This window comes from Cyclopterus lumpus, chromosome 22 (assembly GCF_009769545.1).
Source record: "Cyclopterus lumpus isolate fCycLum1 chromosome 22, fCycLum1.pri, whole genome shotgun sequence".
Lineage (NCBI taxonomy): Eukaryota > Metazoa > Chordata > Actinopteri > Perciformes > Cyclopteridae > Cyclopterus > Cyclopterus lumpus.
In genome coordinates this window covers 13039296-13065295 of record NC_046987.1, presented here as the reverse complement: position 1 = coordinate 13065295, position 26000 = coordinate 13039296, and the positions used below count along the sequence as shown (strand labels likewise).

Genomic DNA, 26000 nt, shown 5'->3' with positions numbered 1-26000 from the left:
TTGGAGATGTCTTGGCAGCATTACGCACGACGACACGATAAACGCGACAGCCTCGTTTAGAAGGACGGGGGCACTTTCAGGCGGAACTGGACTGGCTTTTTAACTTTTTGATTTGGAAAGCGCTATTTCAGCCTCCACAAAACGTATTTTTCTCATCTTCTCTTTTACGTCGGATGAAACACGGATCTTTCCCTTCGCGACAGCAGCAGTGGGGCTGAATGACTTCCCCTCTTATCCTCAGGTCACGGTGACTACAGAGGAATGGAAAAGATGTAAAGAGCTTTAGGAGGAAGCAAACTCTAATGAGCAACAGTTTTTTTTAAAGATCCCAAAAAGAGAGGATGATCCCACCGGCCAACATGATTCAGGACGAGAGTGGGGGCAAAGAGGACGAACGAGACCAGAATGAGACTCCCAAATCCCCGTCAGCGAACGCCAGCCAGCAGGAAACCAAGGTATGACCATCCTGTTGTTATTTATTATGTATCATCCCGGGTGATATACTGTGGGATCCGTACTGTTCATCAGTCCAACAACTCGTATGAATATAGCTGTGCAAACAAACTATGACAGGGACATCGACTCAATTGTTCCCAAAAAAGAAAAACATGCATGTAAACTATGTGGCTTTTTAAAAATCAATGACTCAGTTTGATCACCCTTTTAAAGCAGCCTCATTAGCCTAAACTGAAGACCTTTATGGAGGATACCATACAAGCTGTAAAAATAAGACAGATCAAAACACGTTTAAAGGGCCATGAAGGGTCACTACAGACTCATCATAAATACAAAATACCTCAGTGTGTAAGGATACCACTAGAATAGCATCATGATAATGTACCATATAAGAAGAAAAAAACCTGTAAATAAGTCAGTTTAAACCCACAATCGAGCCCCCCCCCCCCACACACACTCTTTTTATAACTTTCATATAAATATAGTGGATGGGGGGGTTCTCTAGGGAAGAGGCCACAACCTATAACTATTAGGGATTTATGGTATTTAATATTTGTATGAATTGTTGCGAGATCAATGACTGTGTGACGGCTATTTAAAGCTCTTGATGAACCTAAACACATGTTCATGTGCTGTAGTGGTAAAATAAGTAATATGGTGTTCCTAATATGTGCATATTAATAAATAAGTGCAATATGGGATTGTAATTTCAATTTGGCTGATGGAGGAAAGATGGATGGAGGAAAGTAGGCTGTGTGGTAGAGATCCACAGCTGCTGCCTCAGGCGTTTTGCCATCTATGTCGGTCATATGTTGCCCGGACTACTACAACAAGCAGTACAATATTGGACTCGTCGTAATGCCAGTGGATGGCTACATCAGCTCTCCTCTCCTGTCCCGAAGTTCATATAAATGACATATGAGACTCATACTTTATCTTTATTAGTTTCTGAATGGAAAAGGAAAGGAATCACAGATATGCCCTCTTCTTTGTATTGTGTCTTTTAAAGCGTGTGCATGTGCGCTCTTACTTTGGCACATCTGGTCACTATGTGTTTCAAGGGTCCTGGCTGACATTTCACATAAAGTCTCTAGCAAACAACCACACTCCCTTCCAGTATATCACTTTATTATTAGTAGAACACCTCAGAAAGACTAAAAAGTGATTATATAATTGTTTAATCATCCATACAGACAGTACAAGTAGAATGAGTTCCACACAGTGAAGCTTTGTTTGTGTTTTTATTCCTCCTTTAAGAATACTGTGAGGCCTGAACATCAAAAGCGCAAGGTGAGCCTCCACTCTTGTGTAAACTGTAGCGCACTGTTGATTTTAGTTCATTGTAATGTAACAGCATACCTGCATGTACATAAAGATAAAAAAAGTTGTTTTGCGTGACAACTTTTACTGCTCTTTAAGATAGATCACTTTAGCGACATCAATGCCAGATAAGGTTTCATCCACCGTCACTCATGTTTCTAGAGGGCACTCTTTGTATAGGCTGCATCATTACATATATTTATTAACAATGGTTTTATACAAAATCTTATGCCATAGCTGGCTTTTATTGTATTGTTTTTATTCCTGCATTACCTAGTCCAGACCCCATTAACCTTCTCTGCTTCGGATAGAACTCAGCCCCCACAGATTTGGTGACATCAAACCCAGCATGATCTCCTCAATGCATGCACATCGCCTCATTTATTAATTTAGAGAGATCTTTATTTAAGTTTAGATATAAAATAAACACCTTACAGGAAATATGTACAGTATCCTTTACCATTACAGCCTTTTAAAATAGGTACAACACGTTTAGAATGTCCAGACAAAAATGGCGTATGTATATAATTCACTTATCAAGACCTAACTGCGTTAACATTATTGTGATGTGTGACCATTAACTTTCTTTCCAGGGTGTGTAAAAGCCATGCAAGTGAAGAACGACAAGAGGAATATATGTGTGCTGTCTGTTGTGCATTCATGTGTGTGGGTGGTAATGGTGGAGAAAGGTTCCAAATGGATTTTTTCCACAGTGACCCATTCAATTGATTTATCCTCACTATAGCAAAGCGTCATTCATCTAATTGTTTAGACGTTTTAGCCAACAACATCAACAGCTCACAATGTACGGTTGTTTTTTCACTTAATTGTATTGTGTTGTTCAAGTCTGGGATTTCATGTGAGTATCTCAACTCCGAATCAGTTATAAGTTATCACTTATAAACAGTGTATGTGTGTTCATAGATAATACTTTGGAACAAACTGTACAGAAAAACTGTAAATCCACACAGTTATAAATGTAGGCCTGTACTGTGTGCTCGGATATAAGAAGATACTTAGGGGTCCTTCTTTACCCATCAGTCACTGGAAACATAATATATTTCTTCAATCAGAGACCTGCAGCCACACATCAGCCAGAAACCAGAACCATTAAATCAAATACAGTACAGCTCAAAGATTCTTTATTGCGCGTTTGAGCCCAGGATTAAGTTGGTTTCATGGAGGAGGAAGTACACACTGAGAGGTTAAATGAGGGTTGTCAGTGTGGAGTGTTATGAATAGCATTACTGTAAAAGAGGAGCCTAAGGAGATTGATAGAGGCTGCAGCCAGAAATGTCGGCACAGCGTGTGAGAAAATAGTGTTGATGTGATGCATTGCTCTCACCAGGAAATCACATTACCTTCCAGGTGGGGAACCTGAAGGCTTTTCATTGCACAGTGATAAGTTGCTCCTCTCAATGGCCTTTTAACGGCCATCGGACACTGAGACATTTGCCGGAAGGTTTTAGAGATTGTAATATATTTAGGTTATTACAGGAACTGATTCACGCCACTGAATTCCTCTGTCCTTCTCTCTCCTTTCAATTTTCAGTTTCTCTCCCTTGCTCCATTTTACTTCAACCTTTTCTTCTCTCATTTTCAGCTGCAGAGACTCAAGCGCTCCTTGTCCTTCAAGACCAAGACAATCCGCAGCAAGAGCGCGGACAACTTCTTCCGAACGAGCAGCGACAACAAGACGGAGCTGCTCTCAGATGTGAGCAGCAGCACGGGCCATCTCTGCAACATCGGGATGGCCCCGCCGCACACCACCCACCTCCCCATCCCTCCGGTCCCTCCAGCCATTCCCTCCGCACCTCCACCCACATCGCGCTCCCAGTCACGTAACCCGCTGCAGGTAGACTCGGCAGGACACTGCTTCATGGAGCACATCTTCAAGAAGCCCACGTTCTGTGACGTCTGCAACCACATGATCGTAGGTACGGTTACAATGCCGCCCGCCTTCATTATTGTGATCAGAATACCAAACAGGGCACAGTGACAAGAGACGAGGAGGAAGCAAGGTACAAAAAGAAAAAAGTCCTGCGCATTATCTAATGAACTTTGCAATCACAGCATTGAGAATAACCTTTTCATAATCAGACCTTCATCAGATTGTCTGATGGAAGTTATTAGTACAACTTTTCTGTCATCAGTATGCAATGATAATGCAATAATATGCATATATGGTATGGACACAGCAGGATGTAAGAGGTTATAGTCTCCGAAAGCACCAACCTTTGTTTTTATATCCGAGGTATTACGTGTTTTATTCAGAATTAACAAACAAGGCATATGTATCCAAACACTCTCTGGCATTTAGGCACCTGACACCTGAGCATCCAACCTGACCTGCTGACGGGACCAAAGTGTCTCAGACGTCCTTTTTTCCCACACTGAGCCAGGTCCCTCCATCTGTCTGCTCGGGTTTCAGATAGCCAACAATAGTGCCAGCTCCTCTTCCTGTTCTCCCCTCGCCAGATGTTCTGGTTTCTCTGGCCGCTCCGCTCCTTGCTACCATCAGTACTGAGGGACCATTAAATCTCAGGGCCTGCAGCACGATAATGACAAGGGCGGCCTGTACCATCTGCTCAACAAGCCCCTGATTATATATTTATTAGCCTGTATACAGCATGTGTGTATATACTGTATACTGACGTGGACATTAGTCTGAGCTTGAGATCTCCCTCTTTTAACCTGACAAAAGTAAATTCAACAGGGCCTTTAAAGTTCTTAGTTGGGAGATTGAGTCAAAACTCAGTTACAGACTTGATTTAAAATAAACATGTCAAATAAAAAAATAAAAATGACTTGATATACCTTATATTAGCGATTTTGGACATTGTAGGTTGTTTAACGAATCAGCATATCTGAAAGCAACTATGCTCAATATTTTAATATTAACAATGTATCAAATATGTAATGTTAAAGGGGCTTTATAGCAAGTTTCAGCTCATTGTTTTGGTTTTCAGGCCCACAACTGTACTCTGTTAGTTCACGCTCACTGCTCTCATTAACATTGTTTCCAGCCACAGCAGGCGACTTTTATCAAACAGCAGACAGACAACATTACAACTAGCTGATAAACATGGTGGAGCGTTTAGCAGCAGAATATTTCTCCTTTTATTATCTGCTGGATCCGAAATAAGCCACTGTTTTTTAACAAATCCGCAAATTCAACTTCAAAGTTGATAATATTTCAGTGTTGTGCTTCCAGCTGATTTTTCAAGTTGCCAAAAAACCTGTACACTTACATGTTTACAATTCTCTTGAGCAGACAAACATGTGTTACCACGGGTTTCTGTGTTTCCCACCTCTGTAGATAGAATGCATAGAGGTGTTACATCACATTTGACACACAGTGACTACAAGAAACACAGATGAATGCTCTTCAAAGGCTTGATAAAAAATCCATGGTGGCTTAAAGTAAAACTAAAGTTCATCCCACCATAAAACATATTTCTACACATTTATGACCATTGTTTCTTTACAATAGTCTGTTGGTGTGGCCAGTGAGACGCATCCACTGGCCGAAGCCTTGAATGGGCCTCTGGTGGTCTGTTCATAATAAAAGTATGATGTAAGGCCTTCCTGGCTCTGTGATAGGTGCTGAGTCCTCCGGTCCACTCATAAAAAAAGATGCTGCCCTCTTCTTCACTTATCCTGCTTTAATGAGAACACAGTGCGGTCAGCAGAGAGACAGGGTGTGGAAGTTGTTTTTGTGTGTGTGTGTGTGTGTGTATGTATGTGTGTGTGTGTGTGTGTGTGTGTGTGTGTGTGTGTATGTGTGTGTGTGTGTGTGTGTGTGTGTGTAAGTGTGTGTGTGTAATGAGCTGCGATGGTGCTGTCAAAGTCTGACTCTGTGTCTTAGAGTCAAAAGGGCAGCACACAGGAGAGAAATACATAGTCGTGGTGGAGGGGCTCAAACTAATAATACAAGCATACTATGATTATTAAATCATAAGGGCCGGTCATTAGAAATCGATGCATGTTTATGGAGTTAAAACAGTGCAGTAATTGTGTTTTAACATTGATAAAGGTGGATAAGATTGTGTTACGTGGAAGATACTTGTAATGGAATGAATATTAGTGCACAGCAAACTAAATACACATTTACACATTTCAGTGTGCACAAAACCACATTGTTGGTTCACTCAAGTACAAAATACGATAATATGATTTTCATTTGTTCATCCTGTCGATAAAACCAAACATAATATAGAAATACGCCACTGAAACTAATATAATATTTTGGGATTTCTACTAGAAAAGAAAAATGTTTGATAACTGAAATGTTTTTTTTGTTTAACTTTGCCCAATAAACACAAGTAAACAAGAAAAGATAAATAATATAGTATAGTATATAATCTGATATGGTGATCTGTAATTGGATTACATGAATATACACTCACTTTACATAGAGGCAATCTCATAATCAATGTCACTATTTTAGTCAAAAGGTTGTTCAATTCCAAAAGCAGCCTAATATGTAGATTAATAACAATATGCTAATATTGTAAAAGGCAGCCTGGAAACATTAAACACCCACCATATTCCTAGATGAGGATCCTTTATTGTCTTGTAAAAAGCCTATACAAATTAATTGTGTCATCCGTAACAGAAATGGCTGAATTATATTAAAGTGCTCACTGACTCATTCATTAGGTTTACTAGATGAAGCAGAACTACATCAGTAAATATTCGATAGAGCAATAAATATATTACATATTATATATATATATATGTATATATATATATATATATATATATATATATATATATATATATATATATATATATATATTATATTGTTCTGTAGGTGTGTATCTTTGTTTTAAAACCTTTTGTTTATAAGAGACCAGCACACACACTATGCTCAGTTTAACAGGATAGTGCTGTCCATATTTAACCAAGATCAAGGCCAACACTTAATCTGCTTGACTCTGCTTTGTCACAAGATACAAATAAGAGGAGACTCCTCCAGTTTAAACTCTTTCCGGCCAATAGAAGAAAGGTGAAGCTCCAACGACTGGCCACAATGCACTCACAGTCCAGCACACTCGCATTGCCTGATTAGATCTCTTTCCAGGACTGTGTGATTGACACTTCCCTTCACTCTCCTGTTAATTTAGATACACTTGTGAGGGCGGTATATCGACATTGTCATCATTGTGATTAGGTCATAAAGTTAAGCACAGCTTCACCCAACTTCAACCCGAGCAGCCGTCTAATCAGCCAGAGTAATTACAAACACCTGTGTGGGTGGAGAGAGCCTTTAAGAAGAAGAAGTTAGGAGTACTATTGCAACCTAACTAAGACGTGTATTCAGTGTGCCTATCTAACCACATTTCCTGTATTTATTCAAGGTTACGCTCCTATAGTGTTTTACTTCATTACACTGCCTAAATGCTTTGGGGAGTGCTCAACTGTTGTTCATAAAAGCAAGTGTCCTTGTTGTGGGGCCCACAGTGAATTGGAAAATAAAAATGCTCTGATAAAATACAGACTGATGAAATATTGATTGCAGGTCTTTGCAGCAAATGGCTTATTAAATAAATGTCTACATGAGTGAATGTGAGAGTTAGCTACTTGTGCCTGACAAAAGATGAAATATAATAATGTGGGGCAGAATGTAATATTAACTTCTTTTAGGTAACAATTTCCACACAAAGAGCTTTATAGGATTATACATTGTACAGTATAAGTAAATAATGTATGACGGCTGTATGCAGATGGAAAATGCAGAAATTTAAGCTGCGATTACAAAGTATTATCACTGTAAGTCAGTAATCACTGATCCTACATCAACATTTAAGGATTAGACAGTGATTTACTTACACAATCCCTTAAATGCCTCAAATTAAAGCATCCAAATGTCTGGATTAATTAATAAGACAAGTTGATACTCATCACGAATGAGAAAGTAATCTCACTTGATTAACTTGCACTAATCTGTGCTATGAAATCCCAGCGATACACATGACGGTTTGGTGGACCCTAGAGAGAAATAAATTGGAGGGGTGAGAAGTCAAGGTGGGGTAGTAGACAGATATGACTGTGATGCTAACTGAGGCTTTACTACTTCACCCTGCATTAAAACACACGATGCACAAACATATCAGACAAACACACAGCTACTGTGTAAGAGGTGCATACTAGCTCTTTCTGCCACACTTCCACTGATACCCCATTGATTCATTTTAGTGTTACAATTGACGGCTGACATTGTCTGCAATGTCTTAAAAATGTCTCTCACACCGTTGCATTATTAAAATGTAGTAAAGAATTTTTAAACTGCATGGGCGCCAGCGTGGAAAATGTCAGCTGAAAAGAGTTCTTAAAAAGTTAAAAGAATGGTTCACATGGTAAACGTTTATATCTGCAAAACATTAGCTTGTCACCATTGTGAAAATGTTAGCAGGTAGTTGTTATATGTGTAAGTAACTGTAGTCTCACAAAGACGCTGTATGATTGTGAACTTGTAGCCCATGTTACATCCCTGGCAATCCCTGACCACAGATGGACACATAACAAACAGCTTTGTATTCAGCATTCTAGGCCTTAGTTCCCTAATTCGCTCGATGGGTAAATGGGATATTTAGTGGGAAAAAAAAAAACCTGCTAATGTCCGTGAGAGAACCTAATTAAAGTTTTAATTAAAGAGTTTTTGTAATGATGATGGTTATTTTCACAGAAAATCAAGAGGCGTGAAGTAAGAACGGTAGCTTAATGGATCGATGTGTGGCGATTGTAAAGAGTGTGTGCAGCGTGAGAGAGATTCTGTTGGGTGAAAGATTGTGAAGTTGAGGAAGAAACACTGTGTGGGAAAAACATTTGAGGCAAGAGGTATGGGAAATCTGGCAGGAGTCTTGTCCTTTTACTGTTGTATAAATGAAGAGTAAACTTTAAAAGCAGAGTAGCCAAGAAAGAGCAAATGCCATCGAGAGCTGTCACTCACTTTCCCCACAGTTGTAATGTCCTGGCCTCCTCTCCAAGCCCGCAGGAAAAAGCACCTAAACACACACACATGCACTAACGTCATTACCCAACATTACTGAAGGACGTCGACAATGTCAGTTTCTTGTATCAGTCTGCGGAAACACAGTGGTTTGTTCCCTTCGTAGCTGTTACGAGTTAACATGGAGGCATCTCATTATTCCCGCATGTTGGAGTGAGTAAGCTCAAACAAGCCAATCAACAACTCGTCGTCAAGGGCTTCCTTTGCTTCCTGCCCCTGCGTATTCAGAGAGACAGACAAGAACTTGAGTCAGGGTGTCTTGAAGATGACAGAATGAAACTCACAAGTCTTCGTTGAACATCACCATTGACCTGATTTCGAGTGACCTAAAAATTGGTCCAGGTCATGCTCATTGCCTCTGCTCCTGCTGTCGTTGCTTTTTGTGTCGATCTGCACCGACCAATGAGAGGTTTAGGCCAGGATCTCATTTCTCTCGGTTTCCGTCTCAGGTTCACTAAGTCCACCAGCTCTGTGGCAGTCAGGCTTAGCCAAGCAACACAAGAGCTTAAAATGGGGAATAAGATCCAGTTTTCCACCCATTACTGAGTTCCTGTCCCTGCTGCCCAGCTCCAGATAGCCGTGACAACAGTTCACATTGCAGCACGTGAAGAGCAAGCAGAGATTTTTTTTCCCCTGTTTGCTAAGTCTACATGAAGGGCTTTGCACCTTAAGTGCACAGTGTCTTGTGTTTGCTGTCTTGTTCGGGGATCAGGTGTTCTACTTGATTTCATAGTTACAGTGTTATCTTTGGTCACTAAACTCAATATGCTGCAATTGAGATTTAAATGCGGACAGTGTGTGCTTGCCACAATGCCCATTCTCAATGCACACAAAAACGTTACAAACTTGACAATTGTGAACAGCGTTGATAATCTTTCAGTGAGGATTAACTCTCTGATTATTCTCCCTGTGCTCTTAATGCACACTGATAAAAATCGATGAATCCTTTGCACGTCCGAATTTTCAAATGCATGCATGCAGAGTGTAGGCCAGGCCAGGGCACATGCTCATTGACTGATCAATAAAGAGCTGGAGGTGAATATCTGCCAGACTCTAACTAATAACAGCCCTGGGTCTTGTTAACACTGTCATCTCTTGCTAATGTGGAATGACTTGTGGCAAATGATACACCACTGCTGGCTGCAAGTTATGTTTTTAGTCATGTTATGTGTAACATGATAATGGTTTAGATTCTTAGGGACCCTTCTTTAATTTTGTCTTTTGTGAGGATCATTTGAAACATTATCCTTTTGAAAAGAAAATTATTATTATTATTATTATTATTATTATTATATATTTGGTCTTACACTGCACACTTCCACAGTCCAGTAACAGCTGGAAGTCAAGGTCAGCCAGTCAGCCACACTTATTATTATTTTAATGCAGAATATCTATTAATACTTGGTGTTTTAAGTTCTGGCCACGTCACTCCCTCCTAGCAGTAAACAACTACTGTAATGTAATTAAATGTAAGATGACCAGCGAAAATCTGGATTTCCACCAGTGAAAAATTACTCCTCGTTCACTAATTATGGCAGTTTTAAACAATTACTGCTGTAAAACATTCATCTCTCACCTTTTTGTTGTATTTCGTTCTGTCTCACAAACACACACAATGACAGAACCCCGGCCCAGTGATCATCATTAAAAATCGCATTGAGGCAATCTGTTGTGGTTGCCATGTGAGCTTTTATTCTCTGCCAACACCTTTCTCTTTACAATTTCACATCTCTACAAAACTAGCGTTTTTAATTTTTGTCTCCTCATCCATCTCTGTTACTTATCCATGTGCATTAATGCGCGCAAGCATGCTGAAGGTTTGCTCTTGCAGTGTTGCATAACTTTGGTTCTCTGATAAATCAGATTAATCTTCATTTATTCCAGCAACTGTGAGTCACGTATAAATAAGGGAGGCTGAGCCTCACACAGGCAGCAGTTTGAAATGGGTTATCATGGTGTTGATAGCACCTGGTCAATGACAGACAGTTTGTTTGAAATGGTTTTGCAGAAATACACATCATGTGTCACATTTGCTAAATTTCATCCCTGATAAAATGTTCCACATGTCCCTTCACAGGTCTTCCCTAGTGCATACTGGGAAAGACTCCAGAAACCCTAGGCTACAAATAAGCATGTAAAGACAATTAATTAATTAATTAGTGAGACCGCGTCCTGAACAATATTTTCTTCTTCCTGTTCTCCATGTAATTTTCTGTTCACTTTGAGGCTCCGTTTGAATCCAGTTGCTGCAGAACATATCTGAACCTGTTGCCTCTTTTTCTGTGTGTGTATCAGGCACGACCGCCAAGCATGTGGTGTTCCTGGCGGGAAACACGGCAAAGCATGGCCTCCGTTGCAAAGCCTGCAAGATGAGCCTACATCACAAATGTGAGAATGGAGTGGGACAGCAGCGCTGCATGGGCAAACTGGTAAGATGCATGACACCAAATAATACAGACATGAAGAAGTTCAGTACATGTGTCTCTTTGCTGTCAACAGTTTGGGAGCTTATACTTACTATGTCAGTATGATAGAAACCAAAACAGACATATTAGATTTGGCTGTCTGACCGTTTCCCACTAGAATGTGCTTATTCAGAAATCACACTTTATGTGAGAGTGTGCTGGTACATCTGTCACCACCATCCATCCTCGTCATCGTCCTCATAATCGTTATATCATCACTCTGTCTGTCTGAGTGTTAGATAATAGCAATGCAACGCACTATTTACAGAAATGCTGACCTCTTTCTCACCTCTGTTCTGCCATGCTGCTGTCAGCATAAACCATTGAAACAGAATCAATACAATCACCCTGAAGCCATTTCATAACCTCTATTGAAGATGTCCCATGTGAGAGTGGTATGATGTGTTTGGCATTTCACAGTCTCAGCCTGGGTGTCTGCTTTTTTTTATATGCAAGTCAAGCATGGGTTGTTTGTGGAATAAAGGGGTGTAAAATAATATTCTGGAACAATTATCAGATCATTAATTATTCAATTTCAGGTTTTATCACAAACATGGGAAAGTTGGCCTTATTGATGGGTGGTCGACTCGTTAGTTTGAAGCATCATGACCCCTTGACAGTTGACGAAATGCCTTTATACCCTTTATGCTTACCCTTTTAAAAACCTCAATGAAAAACTTTTTATTAAAACTTAAAATAATGATTGATTGTTAAAAAAAAGTTAATGGTGATATTAAAGAAGCAATTCCCTTTTTATGATAAGTTAAGCTCGAGCTGATTTTAAATGTGCTTACATGTTGACACAAAGAACTAAAACCAAACTGCCTTTGTTAAGGATGACCAGGTTTTGGACGCAGAGGCTGAGACAGGAGTAAAGTCACTGAGGTTTATTGGAAATGTCCAATAACGTAAGCAGGCAGGTAGACAGGCAGGCAGACAGAACTCTGGAGCTGGAGTCGGGGCAATAATCCAGCTGCTGGTCCTGAGCAAGAAGACAGGCACGGTTAGGGCATGGGATCAACAGGACGTTTTCAGAATCTAAATAGTTACGTCTTAGCGGCAGCTAGAACTAACTTGAACTGAGTCTATAGTCCGGACTATAGTCTATAGACTGAGAGCAGGAGTGGAGCTTTTGAAGGCAGCTGGTCAATCAAGCCCCAACTCCAGCACACCAGGTTCACATCAGCAATTAGCCACCTACACACCAAGAGAGAGATAGAGAGAGGAAGAAAGAGAGAGCCTAGAAGGCAGGTGAGGAGGAGGGCATGACAGCCTTATTGAGTAGGGTGAATTTATTTAATTGTTATTTGGTACAGTCAATGAGTCAGCTTTTCCGTGGTATTACTTCATGACCACGTTCTGTCATAACCTCCTCACTTAAAAATCTTTGACTGTGAGATCAAGCCTTGTTATCATTCATTGTATATAATTTTCCCTCCCAGCAACCAACTTTCTTGGGGCCTCTCCTCATTTTTGGGTGATGATAATTGAAATTGTTGGCTATAACCATCTTCGTCCCTCATCATTTGTGAACCTGCAGTCAAATGTAACCATTTGGTTTGGGATGTGGTTCTGTTGGGAAGGGCTGAGCATTTTTACTGGGGAGGATCCAGTTACACCAGCGATAGGCAGCTCCAAGAACAATTTTCTACTTTCATAGTAGTCCAGCAAACTGGCAGTCAGGACTGAACTGGGACTCTTTAGTCATTCGCACACATCCCACACTGAGGAACACGACATTGTAACACTGTCAGGGAAATGTATGTGTGATTTCCTACCTTTTCCTGCCTTGTTCCCCGCAGTATTTGTCTACACCACTATTGAGAAATGGCTGGATTTGTAGAGGAAATTTGAAATAAGCTGAGTTTGTGATAATCAGCAGAGAATAAAGTTTAAGATGTCCTATGGAAGTAATACTAACTTTACAGGCGGCCCTGTGACATCTCTCCACTAGATGCCTAAGGGACGAGGCTTGAAGATATGATCGGCTTTTAGGAGTGGAAAATGAGGTTGAGAGGTCAATAGATAAAAAAGGAAGTTTCCCCAGTGGAGTACAGCTCTAAATTCAACTTACTCTAAACTTGTAGACTTCAGCAGCCATGCTTGTTTCTCTTGGCTTGAGAACTCTTTAGACAGAGAAATCAAGTTACGTCATGCTCTGAATCTTTATTAACCACCAAACCTGGGTTTTACCATTTATTCACGAGGAGTCTTTACTTACTGAAACAGTGACAATGAATTCATAACACAACAATCAGCTAATGATACTAATATTTTATGATTTTCAAAGACTCTGTGGAGGAATAGTTCGTTTTTTCAGTGACATTTTTAAACTTACCCAGGATGTAGAGCACTAAGATAACAAGCTGACCACTCACTAAAAGTAGTTGCTTTAGCTTCTCCTGACACAGTTGTGGTTTAGATTCAGTCTCGACAACTCCAGTAACAGTTTTTCCAGTCTGCAGCCACAGGATCATCCATAATTATTTATTTCCCAGGTGCCCAGTGTATACGACACAATAGTTACTTAATTTCTTGGTGCTGAATCTTCAAAATCAAAAATCATGAAGAAGACAGCTCTCAAATTCAATTATTTGTTCATGCACAGATTCAGTTGTAAACTGATAACAGTGTTTGTTTCTGTACAACCTTGGTATGTATGTACATTATTCTGCGCTGCCTGAAGCATCCGTGCATGAATAAATAATTTAATTGACTTTTGATGAACAGAAACAAGCATATTGTGAATTAAAGACACATAAGAACCCCAACAAACCTACAATCACTGCTGTCACAACAACAGTGTATTAAATGAAGTCACTGACAGCAACAGTGATGTTTTGCCAAATTAACCAGATTTATTTATGTTTTCCCTCAAAAGTCTGACATCTCAGTTCTCCAGATGGGCCAGAAGAGATCAGGGTGGGATATTTTCACCTTCTTCAAAAGTGTAAAATGAAGAATGAATCCCGATCACTTGAATACATTAAATGTAAGCAAACAGATAAAAAGCAGTCCTATGAGATGTAGGTCTCCAATGCTGATCCTCGCACCCAGTAAAGAATTTAAATGGACACATATTTATCCAGGACAATCTCCAGAAGAAGAAAAAATGCCAAAAAGCTGAAAAGATATATGAATTAATTATGACCCAGTGATTGAGGAGAATTTCAATTTTCCTGTCTATATTCTTCAAAGGATTCAAACGAGATGGGGAAGTATTGATTGGACGCAGGTTGGTAATGGATATATAAATTATAAATGTTTTAGGGCTTTTGGAGATGGAGGGATAACATGATGAGTAAAACAAAATTAAGACAGTGATTTTAATAAAAAACTATTCCTATCTGGTATGTGAAGCACCTGACATTCGACACATTCTCTATTTCTGTTGTCCATGTTCAACTCTGTATGGAACAAATGAGATATTATTTACGATGCACGATTTAGAACTGTCGTGCTTAATATTTTGTCATTCGAATAATAATTTGATGTCTGTTTAACATTAACAACAGTGATGTCCGACAACCAGTAAGGCAGAGCTTGATCTTGTCTGTTGTGCTCAGACTAAAGAGAGTTATGTGCAGTATTCAGCGTCGGGCTGCTGTGGTGCTGCATATTGATTTGTCTTTAAAGTCTGTCGCTGAGCTCTTTGGTCCCTCTCTGTCTTTCAGCCGAAAGGCTTTCGACGGTACTACAGCTCTCCATTACTGATCCAGGAACAGTATGGCTGCATCAAAGAAGTCATGCCCATCGGTGAGCAGCTTAAATCTCCATAATAATTTCAACTCTGTGTGGGATGACATGCACTATATGAGAAACTGTCCTTCACTCTTCCAGAACCCCTTATCCACTTGAGCTGTTTTACAAGATTTACCGACCTGGTTTTCATAGTATTGTAAAGCAGCACATGGATGACTTACTTGCCATCATGTCTTCATTCTTTTCTAAAGCCTGTGGGAACAAGGTGGACCCTGTGTATGAGGCCTTGAGGTTTGGGACGTCGCTTGCACAAAAGGCCAAGAGGGCCAGCGGCTCTGAGTCTCCACACAGAAACTCGGTAAGAAAAGGATCATTTATCATGTTTGTTTTGACCCTGTCAACCCCCAAAATACCGGTCACTAAAACGTTCTGTTTTATTTAAGTTTTCTTTTCATCAAGCTATAATGCACATACAGATTGTCACAATCCAGTTGATATATTATACTTGTTATATTTCGTCCCACTAGACAACAGACATACTGTAGCTGATGGTCTAAATAGATACTGCTGCTGCAGGGCTGTAAACACTACCAATAAAGGCAGTCGGGTACAGTCAGTGATGAAGAGAGAAGTTGGTGCGAACACTCATGTTAGAGCTCTGAAGATGGACGAAACCGATTGTACCGTACAGCTACACTCTCCAGCCTCCTTTCTGTCCCTGGAGAATACACAAGGAAATCTGTTTTTCACAGCTTACCACTTTTAATGTAATCTAAACTGTGTATGCAGTCTGGATACGCGACTCTGTATGATGACAAGTGAAAGCTGTTGGGTTTAGGCCATCCTGTCCTGTGCAGCTGTTAGTGAATGGACGTGTCTGTTGTGAAGGCTCACAGAGACAATGTGATCTCATCAGGGGTTATGATAATAGTTTCCAAATGCAGACTTAAAAACAGCATGTTTGCTACACTACAGTTTTCTCCAAAACAGCTGTTTGGACTGTGAACATGTGTGAATCTTTAGCTATTTTTAGCTGAATTGCAGGAGTGAATTTCTGTCTATCTGTCATTGCAGTATATATCTCTATCTATCTAATCTGTTTAATCTCTTCTATCTGCTCTCAAATCATCTTTGAATGGGATCTGCAGACCAGTGACTTGGATCAAGTTCCAGAGGAAGTGGTGGCTCACAGCAGCAGGCAGGAGCTGACGAGAAAACACAGCGATGATGGTGAGTATCTTTTGCGGTACACTGTGCATCTGGATTACAGACATGTCGCCACAAGTTGTCAGTTGCAACATTAAATGTTTCTCCTCTGAACCATCAAAGATTCGTACAGAACTGAAGGACGTAGGTCAATAAAACACTATCTTCAAATAAATGGGATAAGACAAGATTTTAAAAAGCCATTATTGCCATTAATATAAAAATATACAACTGCTATAAGTAGAAACTATACAAGAATGCACAAGACAAACGAGGAAGTGACAAGTTAGATTGACAAGTTACACGATAAAGTCTAGTACGTTAACAGTGTACACCAGAATAATATGTCCTGTGATTATGTAATGATACTTTGTGTTGTCTGTATTAATATAGCAAATAGAACTATACTCTATGATGTGGTAAAACAGTATATGATATTAACATGGTATAGTATTACATATAGTACAGTAGGAATTATAAGATACAGTATATGGTGTAATGTAATTGTAGTAATAACAATAGCCATATTAATACATTATTGTACAATATAGTTGAATATACTGCATAAATATACATAATACAATATGCTGCAGCAGTATAACAGAATTTGTGACTCTGATTTAGTGCCACCAGACTTGTGTTTCCAGCTGCAGACAAGCTATCTCACCAGTTAATTGCTATGAAATTTGCCTTTTTGATTTGTTGTAATTATTCATAGAAAAGATTATAATCTGCGCCACCTTTCTGGCACAGTTCTTAAAGTAGCAAGAATCAGTATGTTTTTCTAAGTGTCCAACATATAATGTAAAATATGCAGCTTTTTAGAGGCCACAAACGGGGCTTTAAACCAAATATATTGTTTATTGTATATAATGGTTGTTGATTTCTCTCTGTAATTAGTCTATTTTTTGTAACTTTCAGTTTTCAGAGTTATTGAGAACGGGACAGACCATTACCTCCAGCCAGAGAGAAAACCTGACAAAATGCTGGTAAGAAATGAATCTGTCTAATTACATATCTAAACCAAGGAATGGCAAACTTAAACTGTCCTGTCAGCAACTCTGGACGTGAACTTTTCTCCTCACTGTTCACACTGATTGTTATTCTGCAGCTCAGAGTCTAGCAGTAACGTGTATTATTGGTGCAGTCTGAGAACAGACTTTGTCCACTGACCAGGGCCTGAACTCTTTGTGGTCTCTCTGAGAACTGATACCCAGCCAGTCCGTTCTGTGTCTATTAAGCATGCTGCACTTTGCCCCTCGCCACTGCTGAATTTCCCAGGACTCTAAGGGAAAACTCCTCTTCCTGCTGTAACAAATCATACACGATTTGACAGGACCACTGGCCTGCACTGATAGAGAGAAGCTTTGACCTTACGTAATGTTTGGATCTGCAGCTTTGGGGTCTGCGCTACTGTTTTTATTCTCTACAGTGAAGATGCAGTGCTGATGGTGCAAAATTCATGCTTGTGAGAGAAAAAAAGGTGATATCTTGGCACCCACTGCAGAGTAACGATGAATATTTCATGTGCATATTTCCAAACTGCTCTTTTCCTTTCTATCTTCCATGATGGGGTTTGTAGTATCAGTGCTATTGGCACACATTTTCTATGTGCAGCCATCTATTCTGTTTACTTTTATAGTTTAACATGTTTATCTCCATTGTCAACAATGGAAAAAGACCACAGACACTAGGACAAACACAAAAAATGACAAATAACCATACAAGGATAAAAAAACACACACAGGCATACACCTATCTTCTGCAATACAATCTGGCAGTCCAGCCGACCATTTTGGGGAAGAGATGTGATGTGCATTGTGCTGCGTTATCAGGCTGGACCAAGCACAGCTGGCAACAGGCCGTTTGTCTGTCAGCCGACAGGTCCATTAGCTCAGGCTGGTGGACAGACAGATGGAGGCTCTGCAGGCTAATGAGCAGAGAAAAACGCTCGAAAACAGCTTTGCCAAAGAAGGAGCCTCCGATTTGAGATGAGAGGCTCACACGCACAAATGGAACACATGCGGTCACACACAGGATCCCCATCTGTTCACTCTTTTCAGGTTTAGAGTTAAACAACCTGAGATCAGTTGACAGTAAAATAGTCTGGCTCATGCTGGGATTTATTTTTTGGGTTGGATTCTCTGGGAAGTTTGATTTAGTTGTTGGTGGCTTTTTGTTTTGTTTTGTTTGTCTGTTCATTTGAGGCAGCTTCTGCTTATTCAGACAAACTGCTGTTGCTTTTGTTATTGCAGGAAATGTGAAATGTGTAACGTCCAAAAAGCAAAACGACTTTGTTTTTTTAAATTATTGATTTCTAAAATTAGCTCTGGAAGCTGCACAAATCAATATTTTTATAAAACAGTGGAACAAATGACTATGTGTAGTGATAATGGAGCATTTAGCTGTTATATAGCAAGATATTCTTCTCAGGAGTTGGTGGAGCAAAACAGGGCGAGAGGAAGAGTGAATATTGGATTTGCAATTGCCAGTTGGCAAGAAACATGACTTCATGAAGCCATCCTTGCTCTGTGTTTGCTGGATATGTAAATAGAACTTGGCTGACACATTCATCACAAAAGAGGTCATTTTCACGGCTTACTACAGATTTAAAAGAATGAACACTGCTCTTCCAATTCCTTCTTTCTTGTTTTTCTTTCACCACATTCCCCCTCACTTCAAATACTGCCTTCTTTTCAGATAGATCAGTTAGAAAGGACGCAGTTATCTCAACCTCTTGCTCAGCCTCTCAAGGCACTGAGCAGCTCTTAGTTAGCGGTAATGGATAGCCACTGCTTGATGTTGTTGTTTTCACCCAGAGGCCACAAAGGCAGTTTGCCTTACGGCTGCTTTCAACTTAACTCTTCCATCAGGCACATTGCCACGTGGATGATGCCCGGAGAGCCACAGAAGACCAGAAATTGTGTCTCATCATTAACTGTACAGCACCACAAAGACCATTAGTGTGTCTTAAAAAGTCATTCTCATATTTTTTGACAAGTTATCATTTGAAGGGATCATTTCAGGGACACAGCAGGCAGGATTCAGACTCAAGGTATCAGTGATGAAATAAGCCGACGCCCACCAGCTTTGTGTGCAGGTGTGAGGAGCCCCAGAATGGAGGCTCGTCTCCCTGCTAATTGTGCTTACACATCTCTGACAACTTCTTCTCCACCCACACCCCTGTCCTGTTTTAACTTCCTGAGCGTTGAAACCGCCGCTCCTGGTTCTCCCACTCGTGTTGACGGTGGATTAAGAGGAACAGATTGCAGAACAACTTAAGCTGCTCCACAGACTCGTAGTGTTCTGTAAAACAAAGGCGTCTCCTGCCTATGTGAATGCCAAAAGACTATTTTGAGAATTCACAATAGATAATATAATGTTTATTTAATGTGTGACTGCGAGCTTTGTTTAAATTGTCAGCAATGTTTTCCTTTTCCCAAGAGACTCAAAACCAAATCTGTGTGTCAATGTGTTTTCTTGCTTGTGTGTCTCCAAGGTGGAGCAGATCCAACTACAGAAGGATGTCCTTAAACTCAACACCTATGTGGCCTTGTTCAGCTTCTCTCCCCAAGACAGCCATGACCTGGACATGAGGTTAGTTTACACACGCCACTTTGTCTTCTCCCAATTAACACCTTAATCATAATATACTGATTGCTTGTATAGGCATTGTCTGCCATGCACACACAACATAAGATTAATAAATGGACTCCGTCAGTCACATTAATCAATAATGAACTTCTAATAAAACTAGTGTTTTATCTTATGTAACCAGTGTATTAAGTCAAAAAAATAAAAGAATAGATTGATAACATGCACTAATTAGCTTCCTCTTTGTAGGCAAGGGTCCTCGAAGATTAATTCCTCTGGAGTGGCCTCATTAATAGTTACCTGTGTGTGCGTCATAATGGTCTATTAATATCAGTTAATCTCATGTATTCTTGGATTTATCTTTAGAGTCTTTGGAAATAAGTCTATTTCTAGCTCCCACGAGGCGTACACAGTGTACCAGTGGTAAGCGGAGAGATATCATTTTTGAATGCAGAAAAAAACACATTTAAAATGATGAGATGCTTGATTTGTGCTGGTAAATACCCATTTAACTAAAAATATGGAGAGAAAACCACAGAAAGTACTTTATGAAAATAAAAAAAACATTCCACGTCAGCCGTTGTAATACAGAGTTGGAGACATCGGGAAATTCCTACAGCAATAATGTTTCCCACTTGGAAATACAGAAATGTCAACAGATCTCTGGCAAAAAGGGCTGCTGCACCATCATTATTAACACTAGCACAATAAGGTCAATAGGTTCAAAGAAGCTATGCACAGTTTGTTTGTATGTGGTTTAATAATAATAAACAATTGTATACAGTCGATGGCAACAACAGCAGCAAATAAGCTAATTGGGCTATTTAGTAAATCTGGTGTGACTAAGGCAGTGAAGCTAATATTGTACACACTTAGTCTGTAGAATGGACTTGAGTCTATGTTAGTATCCCCAATACAATCTGAAACTCAGGCTACAGATAGCATCCCATTCATTAACCAGGCTTGAGGGCATCGTCTGTGACGTGCTTTGAAATAGGCCCTCAGGAAGAGAGTATTCATCATGAGCAGTCCTCCAGTCTAAGTATCCATTTCTCAGAAATCCTTTGAGGATTTGAGGATATGACAGTGCACTTGCTCTCTTCCTCTTTCTCCTGCACACACATACCAACACCCACGCACACACACACACACACACGCACACACACACCCACGCACACACACGCACTAAAGCTTCCATCGTCAGCCATAATTTATTATTCATTGGCTTCTCCTCTACCTATACCTGATAAGTTCACCAAGCTTTGTTTCAAATGTATTCTCTTATGAAAAGCTTCCATCAATGTTTTTCTCCTCTGGGTTTTGCTGCAGACAGGAACTAATACATACAATGCTTAGACATTAAAATACAAATGATGCGAGAAATATCATCTTTAATCAAAAGGTTCAGTTTTCATTTAAAGTGAGACGATCAGGTTTGTGATTAGTTTGAGTTGCAGCCACTTGCTCTGATTACCTGATTACATTAAACTATGTGGTGATTGTAATGATGATGAGTTCTGCACTTTGAGAATACAGAAGTAGGAAACCCACTCTTCCTTTTTGTTATTTAGGAGACAATGATTTCACTAACCGCTTCTCTCACTTTCATGGTTCTCGTTTTCATAATTTACCAGATTTGATGTCACAGTACTTCTAGGAGATGCTCATACGGTACATTTCCTGTTATTCTTTGAAACAACATGTGTCTACTTTGTTTTCACCTTAGAAGTTTTTACAATGTCAGGTGCTGTGCTTTTTCTCACTTAAAATAAACAGAGTTTTCTGAGTCATGGCGGTCATATAAAGCAAAGGACAGTCAGTGTTGGAACTGAACCACAGGAGGAAGAAAAAAGGGAAGTTGCGTAAACTAACATTTGGCACAACTGTGTGTCCCTTTTGATTTTTATTGGTCAGATTAGCCGACGGCTTTGAACAGATGCTAATAATTATGGTACATGGGGTCAAATGATTCATTCGTTTCCTGGATAAAGAAGAATTACTCACAGCAAACAGGATTAAGGTGCATTCCAATAAGAAAAAAACACAAACAACTTCTCTAATGCTCGACTATACGACATATGTGTATAAGAGGGCATCTTAAAAAGACCTGGTGGATAGGTGGAGCTTTTCGGTGTTGCTTAGTTCACCCTTTGCCAAGCGCAGCACCCCCTTGTTTGTGTGGCTAAGAACATCGGTTGACAATTTCACACACACATATATATATATATATATAATGACCTGAAACTAAGACTCCATGTTGCACATGTTTCTAGATGAGAACAAACAAATTAAACCCGTTTGCACATTTACATTACCTGAAGGCCATGACACATACATGATGTTGGTTAAAGGCTAAGGCTAATGCTAATAGGTACGAGGTAAAAAGTCAGTATTCTCCCATTTGATGACCCATGATTGGTGCATTGACCTTTTATTGTAGGATAATCATTAATTTGATATAATTAAAATGTGTTTGTAGACATGTACCACCAAAGCACGGAGCTAAGGTGGGCTATTGGGACCTGCTTTGTGGAGGGAAATTGCTTGGATTTATCTGACGATGCAGATGAGAAGATAAAATGTTCTTGAATAATTTGTACTTTGTTTTGCTCGCTTCTGCAGAGCTGGAGACAGAATTTTGTTGGCTGATGACTCCAATGATGACTGGTGGAAGGTAGGTACGAAACCAACATATTACCCCACATTAAAAAAAATGGATGGATAAATTACAGGAAGTCGAGCTGTAAATTATAGGAGCGAGGCAACAGGCTGCCTCGGGACACAACTGCATGACAGATAAATTAGGGAGACAAAAGGGCCAAACCGTGACTGCACAGAGGCAGCCGGCTGCCACCAGACCATGAAGCAACTCGCATTTGAACTCTGTCGCTGTTCTCTACAGGCTGTAGATAAACAAAGACATCTGGCCTGTTTGGTCTTTTAACAGTGATACTTTACCTGATGTCACACATGCATCCACAGTACTAGGTATAGGTACTGCAAATGAAGACATATACAGTATATCTTCTTTATGTCTATGAACTAGCTATATATAAGATAGTATGATCCAAAATATAACTTTATACATGTACTGTAACCAACTCCCAGATTCTAATCCTCTTAAGTAGTGTGCAACCCAACCACAGGGTCAGCTGTTTTCATGTTTGCTGATTTTTTTTTCAGGGGGTAATTGAGGACAGGATCGGTTTCTTCCCAGCAGCCTTTGCTCATCAGCTGCGGGTTGAGGACCAAGTGTTCAGGTGTAACAGGACATTCATTGGCTGTAAAGAACAAGGCCAGATCACCCTGAAGGAGGGACAGGTATAAATGCTTCCCTTAAGATAGTTTATTTATATTCTAAATCATTTCTGACCCATTATTATGGAGTTTCTGTGTCAATGTCTGCATCTGCAACAACTTATTGTGGAATTGTTCTGGAAAATCTCACATTTAAATTAAAGACAACATGTGTGTAATGTATTGTCAATATAAGTCAGATGCCCACTGAGTTCCTGTAAAGGTTTTTTTCACAAATATATGCTAAAACTGGAGAGCACCAAAGTCAGAAATGTTGAATTACGCATATTGGCTTTTTAAGGAAGAATCTCTGCAACCTTCTGGTGAATAAATGCCTTTAAAAGAAACTGCCAGATAAACCTGAAGCAAATAACAACTTAGTTAAAACCAAACTTTAGCAAGCTTCATCACATGAGCGTCCTCTTCAACATGGGTTGGAGTAGCAGTAACCTTGGACATGATGACACCCCAGCCATTAGAGCACATCCAATTCACATTATCCAGCAGCTCTTTAGCCTTCTTATTACCCTCGTGCATCTCCCACGTAGCCTCTTGCCTCCTGCAACTCTGCCCTTGCATGTGCTTATTCACTGGAAAGCTCAACTGGAGTTGGCTGACAGGGGATCCTTCCAAAGAATTACCATTAGATTAGCACTTCTGGTATATTGGCTGTTCTTAGATCAGGCTCCTTTTTCCACAATGCTTTCCAGGGCATGTTGGAACTCATAGGAGACTTGAAGTAATCCCCAGTGGAGATGAAACCACCAAAAATAAGATGCGCCTGTGACCCGCTGGCTTTCTTTTCCTGTCACACAAACCCAGGGGGAGATACTGAGAGTACTGAGAGCAAGCATGGAAATACAATGTGTTCTGGTCCACCATGAGGGCCAATGACTGAGTTGTAAAGAAAGAAAAGTGTGGTCACTTAATTCCATATCAGTCATTATAACAGAATGTATTCTTCATGTATCATCTTTAAAAAACTTTTCAGAAAGTTATATTTGCACAAGAACCTGTGTAAATACTGTATGTAAGTAGTATGTCGTAGAATAACTTTAAAATCAACATTTAAAATAGGTGACTGGCCAAATACTTTCGGCCACATAGTGTATTTCTAGTGAAAAACTAATGCCCCAGTAGTGTATGTACTATAAAAATTCAACATTAAGTTCTATACTGCATACGCCTACTCACATTTGGTCAATCAATGACTGCAACGAGAGGGGGTCGAATAAATCATGTTGTTTTACAGTTCTGGATATTGATATAGCATCGATTTGAACTCATTGGGATATCGTGAGGCTATACGATTTCAATTGTGGAGATAAACAGGATAATGTCAACGTAATTATGAAGTTTAATTTATATTGGGTTTTCAAACTCAAAAAAGCTTCAAAGTAATGAAATATACTGTACAATCCATTAGTGTAAATCTTAAGCATGACTCTTACGACAGGTCGGAACCACTTGTAAATTGTATTTTTAGGCCCATTGTGTCCTTCAATCAATTACTCACATATATTGAAATGTTCAATCAAATGTTTTGTACTATGTTTGACTGTACTTGTCAACTTTACGTTCTTTTCTTTGGAGTTTTACCACAACAGTGTGTTACATGTTCTGCCTCAGATCTGTGTGAGCAGTGAGGGCGAACGCGGCGGCTTCATCCGAGTGGCGAGTGGAAAGAAGAGAGGCTTCGTGCCCTGCGACGTTCTGGAAATCATCTGAGACAAAGAGACAAATCAAGAGCGAGAGAGAAAGAGAGAGAGAGATAGACGATTAGTCATCTGGAGGTGAGAGGAGGAGGGAACTGAACCTGCAAAATGGCTAAAAGAAACCAGTGCGGTCATTCGCCTCATCAGGAATTTGGAGTTGGACGTAAAAATTATGATGGTTTTGTGAATGAGAACTCCACTTGGTTAGTGTCAGTACCTTCTTCCCTCTCTCGCAACACAGACACAGACACAGACTGAGATTTCACTGGATTTGATTTCATTTATAGAGCCAATATGTGTGTTTCTTTCCCCCTTAGTTTTATTCCAGCTGTTTAGATTTTTAAAGGGGAACTGCCCATCTGGTTGTTTAAGCCAAAGAAAAGGAAACAAGCACTTACTACAATGATTATGTTTCAAGGTTTCAGCGCATACAATGGCATTCCTCTTAAATATAGTTTAGTTTCTCATGCTTTTACAAGAAAAAGCTTATCAGATATCAGATATCAGATTATTGTGGATGACAAAATCCTTTGATGTCAGATGATGAAAACATTAAATCAGAATAAACAACATACACAAGACAATAGGAACATTTACTTTCTTTGAAGCCTCAAATATCCCTTGAAATCCATTTAAGAAATGCAGTCCTCAGACAGAAATTGAAAAGGTTTGTGTTTCAAGTGTAAAACAGCACATCAGATGCAACAAAGAGATGTGTGGGAGTATTTTCAGAGGAGTTTGACATATTCAAAGACTCAAAGTCACCAATTCTCAGTGGTATTCCACAAGTTTATATATTCCATTGAAAGCAATCGAGGATTTAATTTAATGACGATGGCAATATACATTTTATCTTCATTAGAATCAGAAACAAAGATGTGAATTCAAATATGTGTCAGTGGACACACAATTATAAATGTTGCATTGTGTCCAATCTTATTAGATTATATTATATTTATGTTGAAAGGCTTGTCTTTAATTACATTTTCTTTCTTTTAAGTTGGTTTTGTCAAAGAGTTTACAGCTTCTTTGCTATAAAAGGGACCGAGAAGGAAGGAGTGCTCTGTGACCACTAGGTGGCGTCTGTAAGAACATGATACATTTCTAGTTTGTGTGTTGACTTTAAATGTTATCACTCTCATGCAGTTTTCCTCTTTCTCAGCATTTGTCAGTCCTGAACAGCACTCCCTGTGCAGACTCCAGCTAAGTGTGTTGATGGAGAGGTGTTGC

The 26000-nt window shown here is 39.7% G+C and overlaps 1 protein-coding gene across 1 annotated transcript; it reads left to right on the top strand.

Moving 5' to 3' along the window:
- Nucleotides 1-25520, top strand: stac (SH3 and cysteine rich domain). Its single transcript, XM_034563394.1, has 11 exons — nt 1-455; nt 3380-3718; nt 11101-11220; nt 14931-15012; nt 15210-15316; nt 16107-16188; nt 17086-17153; nt 19664-19761; nt 22381-22432; nt 22942-23079; nt 24685-25520. The coding sequence occupies exons 1-11, from the start codon at nt 342-344 to the stop codon at nt 24781-24783; spliced, it is 1299 nt and encodes a 432-aa protein (XP_034419285.1). The 5' UTR covers nt 1-341; the 3' UTR covers nt 24784-25520.
- The last annotated feature ends 480 nt before the right edge of the window (nt 25521-26000 follow it).

What these genes read in the sequence shown, in the direction of transcription:
- stac (XM_034563394.1), top strand. Translation starts at nt 342, where the DNA reads ATGATCCCACCGGCCAACATGATTCAGGACGAGAGTGGGGGCAAAGAG. An exon ending in GAAAACCTGACAAAATGCTG is followed by an intron (nt 17,154 to 19,663) that starts GTAAGAAATGAA and finishes TGTGTCTCCAAG; the next exon opens with GTGGAGCAGATCCAACTACA. An exon ending in AGCCATGACCTGGACATGAG is followed by an intron (nt 19,762 to 22,380) that starts GTTAGTTTACAC and finishes TCGCTTCTGCAG; the next exon opens with AGCTGGAGACAGAATTTTGT.